Below are 12,500 nucleotides of genomic sequence, written 5' to 3'. Positions count from 1 at the left end.
ATCACACACACACACACACACACACACACACACACACACGATTACAGTCATGATCACAAACACACACACGATTACAGTCATGATCACACACACACACGATTACAGTCATGATCACACACACACACACACACACGATTACAGTCATGATCACAAACACACACACGATTACAGTCATGATCACACACACACACGATTACAGTCATGATCACACACACACACACACACACACGATTACAGTCATGATCACAAACACACACGATTACAGTCGTGATCAGACACACACACACACACACACGATTACAGTCATGATCACACACACACACACACACACACACACACACACACACACACACACACACACACACACACACACACACACGATTACAGTCATGATCAGACACACACACACACACACACACACACACACAAGATTACAGTCATGATCAGACACACACACACACACACACACGATTACAGTCAGGATGACACACACACACACACACACACGATTACAGTCATGATCAGACAAACACACACACGATTACAGTCAGGATGACACACACACGATTACAGTCATGATCAGACACACACACACACACACACACACGATTACAGTCATGATCAGACACACACACACACACACACACACACACACACACACACACGATTACAGTCATGATCAGACACACACACACACACGATTACAGTCATGATCAGACACACACACACACACACACACACACACACACACACACACACAATTACAGTCATGATCAGACACAGACACACACACACACACACACACACACACGATTACAGTCATGATCTCACACACACACACACACACACACACACACACACACACACACACACACACACACACACACACACACACACACACACACACACACACACACACACACACACGATTACAGTCATGATCAGACACACACACACACACACACACGATTACAGTCATGATCAGACACACACACACACACACGATTACAGTCATGATCAGACACAGACAAACACACACACACACACACACACGATTACAGTCATGATCACACACACACACACACACACACACACGATTACAGTCATGATCAGACACACACACACACACACACACACACGATTACAGTCATGATCAGACACACACACACACAGACACACACGATTACAGTCATGATCAGACACACACACACACACACACACACACACACACACGATTACAGTCATGATCACACACACACACGATTACAATCATGATCACACACACACACACACACACACACACACACACGATTACAGTCATGATCTCACACACACACACACGATTACAATCATGATCACACACACACACACACACACACACACACACACACACACACACACGATTACAGTCATGATCACACACACACACACACACACACACACACACGATTACAGTCATGATCTCACACACACACACACACACACACGATTACAGTCATGATCACACACACACACACGATTACAGTCATGATCACACACACACACACACACACATGATTACAGTCATGATCACACACACACACACACACAAACACGATTACAATCATGATCACACACACACACACACACACGATTACAGTCATGATCACACACACACACGATTACAGTCATGATCACACACACACACGATTACAATCATGATCACACACACACACACACACACACACACACGATTACAGTCATGATCTCACACACACACACACGATTACAATCATGATCACACACACACACACACACACACACACACACACACACACGATTACAGTCATGATCACACACACACACACACACACACACACACACACACACACGATTACAGTCATGATCTCACACACACACACACACACACACGATTACAGTCATGATCACACACACACACACGATTACAGTCATGATCACACACACACACACACACACATGATTACAATCATGATCACACACACACACACACACACACGATTACAGTCATGATCACACACACACACGATTACAGTCATGATCACACACACACACGATTACAATCATGATCACACACACACACACACACACACACACACGATTACAGTCATGATCACACACACACACGATTACAATCATGATCACACACACACACACACACACACACGATTACAGTCATGATCTCACACACACACACACACGATTACAATCATGATCACACACACACACACACACACACACACGATTACAGTCATGATCACACACACACACACACACACACACGATTACAGTCATGATCACACACACACACACACGATTACAGTCATGATCACACACACACACACACACACACACACACGATTACAGTCATGATCACACACACACACACACACACACACACACACACACACGATTACAGTCATGATCACACACACACACACACACACAATTACAGTCATGATCACACAGACACACGATTACAATCATGATCACACACACACACACACACACACACACACACACACGATTACAGTCATGATCACACACACACACACACACACACACACACGATTACAATCATGATCTCACACACACACACACACGATTACAGTCATGATCACACACACGATTACAGTCATGATCACACACACACACGATTACAGTCATGATCACACACACACACACACACACACGATTACAGTCATGATCACAAACACACACACGATTACAGTCATGATCACACACACACACACGATTACAGTCATGATCACACACACACACACACACACACACACACACACACGATTACAGTCATGATCACAAACACACACACGATTACAGTCATGATCACACACACACACGATTACAGTCATGATCACACACACACACACACACACGATTACAGTCATGATCACAAACACACACACGATTACAGTCATGATCACACACACACACGATTACAGTCATGATCACACACACACACACACACACGATTACAGTCATGATCACAAACACACACGATTACAGTCGTGATCAGACACACACACACACACACACGATTACAGTCATGATCACACACACACACACACACACACACACACACACACACACACACACACGATTACAGTCATGATCAGACACACACACACACACACACAAGATTACAGTCATGATCAGACACACACACACACACACACACGATTACAGTCAGGATGACACACACACACACACACACACGATTACAGTCATGATCAGACAAACACACACACGATTACAGTCAGGATGACACACACACGATTACAGTCATGATCAGACACACACACACACACACACACACGATTACAGTCATGATCAGACACACACACACACACACACACACACACACACACACGATTACAGTCATGATCAGACACACACACACACACGATTACAGTCATGATCAGACACACACACACACACACACACACACACACACACACACACACAATTACAGTCATGATCAGACACAGACACACACACACACACACACACACACACACACGATTACAGTCATGATCTCACACACACACACACACACACACACACACACACACACACACACACACACACACACACACACACACACACACACACACACGATTACAGTCATGATCAGACACACACACACACACACACACGATTACAGTCATGATCAGACACACACACACACACACGATTACAGTCATGATCAGACACAGACAAACACACACACACACACACACACGATTACAGTCATGATCACACACACACACACACACACACACACGATTACAGTCATGATCAGACACACACACACACACACACACACACGATTACAGTCATGATCAGACACACACACACACAGACACACACGATTACAGTCATGATCAGACACACACACACACACACACACACACACGATTACAGTCATGATCAGACACACACACACACACACACGATTACAGTCATGATCAGACACAGACAAACACACACACACACACACACACACACGATTACAGTCATGATCAGACACAGACAAACACACACACACACACACACACACACGATTACAGTCATGATCACACACACACACACACACACACGATTAAAGTCAGGATGACACACACACAATATGATTCTTTTCCACTGTACGCGTCACATGATCTTATTTTCAACTAAAGGCAAAAGCCATTACCCCAACATCTAGTCAGCCTTAGAGAGGCAAACACACCCATAAACCAATCAATATAAATACTGAAATCCCTCAGAGCGCATGAATCAAACTTCTGCTCTCTGGTTTACACATCACTCATTAATGCTTTAACTAACAATGATCAATACATGTGTGAGAGTTTATTCATCTGAGTTAATGAAAATACAACTTTTCATTGTTCATGTTAGCTTAAAAATATGAATCTGACTTTTCATGAAATGATTTGTAAATGTTAAAAACGAGATGTATTGTTACTTCTAATGTAAAAGTGTTTGCGGATCATTTGTCCGACCTGTGATGTCACTTCCTGTCACTCACCGCCGAAGCCGTCGGGCACGTAGGTCTTGAGCACGATGTTGCAGAAGACGGTGGGCAGAGACAGAGGTTTGTTGCCCTCGTTGCGCAGCGAGATGTGGCGATACCCGGCCTGCAGCCCGTCCAGGGGCAGGATCCGCTGGCCAATCAGCTTGTTGTTGTCGTCGTACACGGCGATCCGCAGCACGGCCAGATCGGGCAGGATCACCTGATCACAGACCAGAGAGTCTGAGCACAGAGGCATGATGGGATACCACACACTGCTGTTCTTACAGACGCCCCAACACTATACAGGACCTTAGTGAAACCCCCACTGGGTGTGTGTGTGTGTGTGTGGGAATACCTGTGTGTGTGGGCATGTTTTTGTGAAATATCAGGACACAAATGTGTATAATGACACAGGTATTACAAAAAGAGGGTGAAATATGAGGACGTTCCCCATGTCCTCACTTTTCAAAATGCTTATAAATCACAGAATGAGGTTTTTTTCACAGAAAGTGAACTGCACAGTCTCCTGTGATGGGTAGTGGCAGTGCGCGTGTGTGTGTGTGTGTGTGTGTGTGATGGGTAGGTTTAGGGGCAGGGGCAGTGTGTGTGTGTGTGTGTGTGTGTGTGTGTGTGATGGGTAGGTTTAGGGGCAGGGGCAGTGTGTGTGTGTGTGTGTGTGTGTGTGTGTGTGTGTGTGTGATGGGTAGGTTTAGGGGCAGGGGCAGTGTGTGTGTGTGTGTGTGTGTGTGTGTGTGTGATGGGTAGGTTTAGGGGCAGGGGCAGTGTGTGTGTGTGTGTGTGTGTGTGTGTGTGATGGGTAGGTTTAGGGGCAGGGGCAGGGGCAGTGTGTGTGTGTGTGTGTGTGTGATGGGTAGGTTTAGGGGCAGGGGCAGTGTGTGTGTGTGTGTGTGTGTGTGTGATGGGTAGGTTTAGGGGCAGGGGCAGTGTGTGTGTGTGTGTGTGTGTGTGTGTGTGTGTGTATGATGGGTAGGTTTAGGGGCAGGGGCAGTGTGTGTGTGTGTGTGTGTGTGTGTGTGTGTGTGATGGGTAGGTTTAGGGGCAGGGGCAGTGTGTGTGTGTGTGTGTGTGTGTGTGATGGGTAGGTTTAGGGGCAGGGGCAGTGTGTGTGTGTGTGTGTGTGTGTGTGTGTGTGTGTATGATGGGTAGGTTTAGGGGCAGGGGCAGGGGCAGTGTGTGTGTGTGTGTGTGTGTGTGTGTGTGTGTGTGTGTGTGTGTGTGTGTGTGTGTGTGATGGGTAGGTTTAGGGGCAGGGGCAGTGTGTGTGTGTGTGTGTGTGTGTGTGTGTGATGGGTAGGTTTAGGGGCAGGGGCAGTGTGTGTGTGTGTGTGTGTGTGTGTGTGTGTGTGTGTGTGTGTGTGTGTGTGTGTGTGTGTGTGTGTGTGTGTGTGTGTGATGGGTAGGTTTAGGGGCAGGGGCAGTGTAAGGGGATAGAAAATACGGTTTGTACAGTATAAAAACCATTACGCCTATGGAATGTCCTCACATTTCACAAAAACAAACGTGTGTGTGTGTGTATGTGTGTGTGTGTAAGAGTGTGTGTGCGAGTGCGTGTTTGTGTGTGTGAATACCTGAGTGTGTGTGTTAGAGCGTGTGTAAGAGTGTGTGTGAGAGTGCTTGAGTGTGAGTAGGAGAGTGTGAGTGTAAGAGAGTGTGTGCGAGTGTGTGTGTTTGGCACTGCGGCAGTGCTGATTTATGGTCTGTGTCTGTAGTGTCAGTGTCACGGCCGAGAGACGCCGAACATCCTGCAGCATCAGCACAATGACTGCTCGTTGCCTGTGTGTGTGTGTGTCCTCACACCAGCTGTAACTGTGCTTGAGTGACGTATTCATGGGTGATTTTCATATTTCTGCTGTGCAGCTCAAACGGTCTTTCATCAACAAAACCAAAAACTGCGTCTTCAGTTCATCAAATCCACAGCAAACGCAGCTCCGAAGACGGAGAGCAAAGGTTCTGCTCAGACGCTCACCACACGCTCACCACACGCTCACCACACGCTCACCACACGCTCATCACACGCTCACCACACGCTCACCAGACGCTCACCACACGCTCACCACACGCTCACCACACGCTCACCAGACGCTCACCACACGCTCACCACACGCTCACCACACGCTCATCACACGCTCATCACACGCTCACCACACGCTCACCACACGCTCACCACACGCTCACCACACGCTCATCACACGCTCACCACACGCTCACCAGACGCTCACCACACGCTCATCAGACGCTCATCAGACGCTCATCAGACGCTCACCACACGCTCATCAGACGCTCATCAGACGCTCATCAGACGCTCACCACACGCTCACCACACGCTCACCAGACGCTCACCACACGCTCACCACACGCTCACCACACGCTCATCAGACGCTCACCACACGCTCACCACACGCTCACCAGACGCTCACCAGACGCTCACCACACGCTCACCACACGCTCACCACACGCTCACCAGACGCTCACCGCACGCTCATCGCACGCTCACCGCACGCTCACCGCACGCACACCACACGCTCACCACACGCTCACCACACGCTCACCACACGATCACCACACGCTCACCACACGCTCACCACACGCTCACCACACGCTCACCACACGCTCACCACACGCTCACCAGACGCTCACCACACGCTCACCACACGCTCACCACACGCTCATCACACGCTCAACACACGCTCAACACACGCTCACCACACGCTCACCACACGCTCACCACACGCTCACCAGACGCTCACCAGACGCTCACCAGACGCTCACCAGACGCTCACCACACGCTCACCACACGCTCACCACACGCTCACCACACGCTCACCACACGCTCACCACACGCTCACCACACGCTCATCACACGCTCACCACACGCTCACCACACGCTCACCACACGCTCACCACACGCTCACCACACGCTCACCACACGCTCACCAGACGCTCACCGCACGCACACCACACGCTCACCACACGCTCACCACACGCTCACCACACGCTCACCACACGCTCACCACACGCTCACCACACGCTCACCACACGCTCACCACACGCTCACCACACGCTCACCACACGCTCACCACACGCTCACCACACGCTCACCACACGCTCAACACACGCTCACCACACGCTCACCACACGCTCACCACACGCTCACCACACGCTCACCACACGCTCACCACACGCTCACCACACGCTCACCACACGCTCACCACACGCTCACCACACGCTCACCACACGCTCACCACACGCTCACCACACGCTCAACACACGCTCAACACACGCTCAACACACGCTCACCACACGCTCACCACACGCTCATCACACGCTCACCACACGCTCACCACACGCTCATCACACGCTCATCACACGCTCATCACACGCTCATCACACGCTCACCACACGCTCACCACACGCTCATCACACGCTCACCACACGCTCACCACACGCTCATCACACGCTCATCACACGCTCACCACACGCTCACCACACGCTCAACACACGCTCACCACACGCTCACCACACGCTCACCACACGCTCACCACACGCTCACCACACGCTCATCACACGCTCAACACACGCTCATCACACGCTCACCACACGCTCACCACACGCTCATCACACGCTCATCACACGCTCACCACACGCTCATCACACGCTCATCACACGCTCACCACACGCTCAACACACGCTCACCACACGCTCATCACACGCTCATCACACGCTCACCACACGCTCACCACACGCTCACCACACGCTCATCACACGCTCACCACACGCTCACCACACGCTCAACACACGCTCAACACACGCTCACCACACGCTCATCACACGCTCATCACACGCTCATCACACGCTCACCACACGCTCACCACACGCTCAACACACGCTCACCACACGCTCATCACACGCTCACCACACGCTCACCACACGCTCACCACACGCTCAACACACGCTCACCACACGCTCATCACACGCTCAACACACGCTCACCACACGCTCATCACACGCTCACCACACGCTCACCACACGCTCATCACACGCTCACCACACGCTCACCACACGCTCACCAGACGCTCATCACACGCTCACCACACGCTCATCAGACGCTCACCACACGCTCACCACACGCTCATCAGACGCTCACCACACGCTCACCACACGCTCACCACACGCTCATCAGACGCTCACCACACGCTCACCACACGCTCACCACACGCTCATCAGACGCTCACCACACGCTCATCAGACGCTCATCACACGCTCACCACACGCTCACCAGACGCTCATCACACGCTCATCACACGCTCACCACACGCTCACCACACGCTCACCACACGCTCACCACACGCTCACCACACGCTCATCACACGCTCACCACACGCTCATCAGACGCTCACCACACGCTCATCACACGCTCATCACACGCTCATCACACGCTCACCACACGCTCACCACACGCTCATCACACGCTCACCACACGCTCACCACACGCTCACCACACGCTCATCAGACGCTCACCACACGCTCACCACACGCTCACCACACGCTCACCACACGCTCACCACACGCTCACCACACGCTCAACACACGCTCATCACACGCTCACCACACGCTCACCACACGCTCATCACACGCTCATCACACGCTCATCACACGCTCACCACACGCTCATCAGACGCTCATCACACGCTCATCACACGCTCACCACACGCTCATCAGACGCTCATCACACGCTCATCACACGCTCATCAGATGCTCACCACACGCTCACCACACGCTCACCACACGCTCACCACACGCTCATCACACGCTCACCACACGCTCATCAGACGCTCACCACACGCTCATCACACGCTCACCACACGCTCACCACACGCTCACCACACGCTCATCACACGCTCACCACACGCTCATCAGACGCTCATCACACGCTCACCACACGCTCATCAGACGCTCATCACACGCTCACCACACGCTCATCAGACGCTCACCACACGCTCACCACACGCTCACCACACGCTCAACACACGCTCACCACACGCTCACCACACGCTCATCACACGCTCACCACACGCTCATCAGACGCTCACCACACGCTCATCACACGCTCACCACACGCTCATCACACGCTCACCACACGCTCACCACACGCTCAACACACGCTCACCACACGCTCAACACACGCTCACCACACGCTCACCACACGCTCATCACACGCTCACCACACGCTCATCAGACGCTCATCACACGCTCACCACACGCTCATCACACGCTCACCACACGCTCACCAGACGCTCATCACACGCTCACCACACGCTCACCACACGCTCACCACACGCTCACCACACGCTCATCACACGCTCATCACGCGCTCACCACACGCTCATCACACGCTCATCACACGCTTATCACACGCTCATCAGATGTAATGTTGTCTAAATTCATGATTGTCTATCATCTTATAGAAAACCAATTAATATTTTTCAAGCTTATGTATATTGAACTGATTCATGTGCAGCTTCATGACTTCTGTTTAAATATTTACAATTGATTGATTTAATGAATCGCTGTCAAAAAGAATCGAGTCATTGTCCAAACAAACAAATGAAATAAAAGAATAAAAACCAAACTGATACTGAGAATCTAGAGTCATGAGAAGGAAGTTGGACCTTCCTGAAGACGAACGGCTCCTCGTTGTAGTACGGATTCAGGCCGTTGTTCATCACCATGCGTGTGCGGAACTCTTTCCGGATGGTGTCGGTGGGGAGGCCATACATGTCCACCTCCACATACGTGCCGATCTTCTTATCCGATAAGAACTGCCCCGAGAACACCTGAGGAACATGAACACGTCAGTGACACTGATCCAAGATCATCAGTTGCAGTCCGAGTCATAATTAAAGACTCAAAATCGCCACCTTGAATACACAGACTACTGTACCTTTAAGAAATCTATATGCAAATGAGCTCTGACATGTTTGCATGTAAAGCTTTTTAATATTTAATAATTAGTTATTATGCATCTATGCATCTTGTGCATTTATATCTCGCAATTCTGACTTTTTAAATCGCAATTTAGTTTATATCTCACAATTCAGTTTATATCTCGCAATTCAGTTTATATCTCGCAATTCAGTTTATATCTCGCAATTCAGTTTATATCTCACAATTCAGTTTATATCTCGCAATTCCGTTTATATCTCACAATTCAGTTTATATCTCACAATTCAGTTTATATCTCGAAATCCCCTTTATAGCCTGCAATTTCGACTTTTTTGTCGCAATTCAGTTTGTCTCGCAATTCCAACCTTTTTGTCGCAATTCAGTTTATATCTCACAATTCAGTTTATATCTCGCAATTCCAACTATTTTGTCGCAATTCAGTTTATGTCTCGCAATTCCGACTTTTTGTCGCAATTCAGTTTATCTCGCAATTCCGACTTTTTTGTCACAATTCCGTTTATATCTCGCAATTCCGACTTTTTTTTTTCGCAATTCAGTTTATATCTCGCAATTCCGACTTTTTATTGCAATTATGTTTATATCTTGCAATTCCGACTTTTTTTGTTGCAATTCCGTTTAAATATCACAATTCAGTTTATATCTTGCAATTTCCACTTTTTTGTCGCAATTCCGTTTATATCTCGCAATTCCGACTTTTTTGTCGCAATTCAGTTTATATCTCGAAATTCCGACTTTTTTGTCGCAATTCAGTTTATTACATTTATGCATTTTGGCAGACGCTTTTATCCAAAGCGACTTACAGTGCCCTTATTACAGGGACAATCCCCCTGGAGCAACATGGAGTAAAGTGCCTTGCTCAAGGACACACTGGTGGTGACCGCTGGGATCGAACCAGCAACCTTCTGCATATCAGTTCCATGGTTTAACCCACTGGACCACCATCTCGCGAGTTAATATCTCGCAATTCCGACATTTTTTTGTCTGTGTGAGAGAGTGTGTGTGTGAGAGAGAGAGAGTGTGTGTGTGTGTGTGTGTGTGTGTGAGAGAGAGTGCGTGTTTGTGTGTGTGTGTGTGTGTCACCTGTACACTGCAGGTCGCTGCGATCACTCCGTCCACTGGCGTCTCAGAGAAGGGGTCAAACATGCGGTCGGCGCGGCGCATGAAGTCTGGCTTGAGGAGGAACCTGCAGGAGAACAACACACACACACACACACACACACACACACACACACACACACACACACACACACACACACACACATCACAGCTTCACTCACAGCCTGAGGCCAGATATTAATTATTTTTCTGATTAATTGCTCAACAGAAGATTAATGATCCAAGCTCTTTCCATTACACAAGCCCACACACACACACACACACACACACTGGTAATAACGGGCCGCTGCTCAGAAACATTAAGGCGCTGTGATACTGACACTCGTGGGCTCATAATCCCAGTCGAGAGTTCGGCCTCAGGCTGGAGCTCTGCAGGCTCAGCGAGGGCCGATATTAGCAAGGCTCATTTGCGCTAATGTTGAGAGCGGCCGCGGCGCCGCCGGCTGAGGCTAATGCGATGTGACACTTTAACTGATGAGCAAACGGACCGCAGCACACACACACACTCACACACACACACACACTCACACTCACCCGCACGCGCCGTTGTACTCGAACTTGCCCTGGTTCAGCTGCATGCCCAGATCTGAAACACACATAGCATCACAGAGGGAAACACACACACACACACACACACACACACACACACACACACACACACACACACACATACACACAGAAACACACACACAGCATCACAGAGGGAAACACACAGCATCACACACACACACACACACAGCATCACAGAGGGAAACACACACACACACACACACAGCATCACAGAGGGAAACACACACACACACACACACACACAGAGACACACACACACACAAACACACACACACAC

General features: G+C 49.5%; 1 protein-coding gene across 2 annotated transcripts in view; it reads right to left on the bottom strand.

Moving 5' to 3' along the window:
- Positions 1-12,500, bottom strand: part of plcb4b (phospholipase C, beta 4b) — a 115,854-nt gene that overhangs the window by 26,015 nt on the left and 77,339 nt on the right. For both annotated transcript variants that reach the window (XM_079831024.1, XM_079831025.1), the window contains exons 25-28: positions 12,188-12,239; positions 11,618-11,720; positions 10,243-10,407; positions 4,568-4,772 (exon numbers count right to left, since the gene is read on the bottom strand). In XM_079831024.1, the coding sequence (XP_079687150.1) occupies positions 4,568-4,772; positions 10,243-10,407; positions 11,618-11,720; positions 12,188-12,239 (525 nt within the window). The remainder of the gene's footprint in view (positions 1-4,567; positions 4,773-10,242; positions 10,408-11,617; positions 11,721-12,187; positions 12,240-12,500) is intronic.

This window comes from Gobio gobio (assembly GCF_949357685.1).
Source record: "Gobio gobio genome assembly, chromosome: 12".
Classification (NCBI taxonomy): domain Eukaryota; kingdom Metazoa; phylum Chordata; class Actinopteri; order Cypriniformes; family Gobionidae; genus Gobio; species Gobio gobio.
Note: the sequence above shows the minus strand (reverse complement) of the source record. Positions and strands in the feature narration are given on the sequence as shown.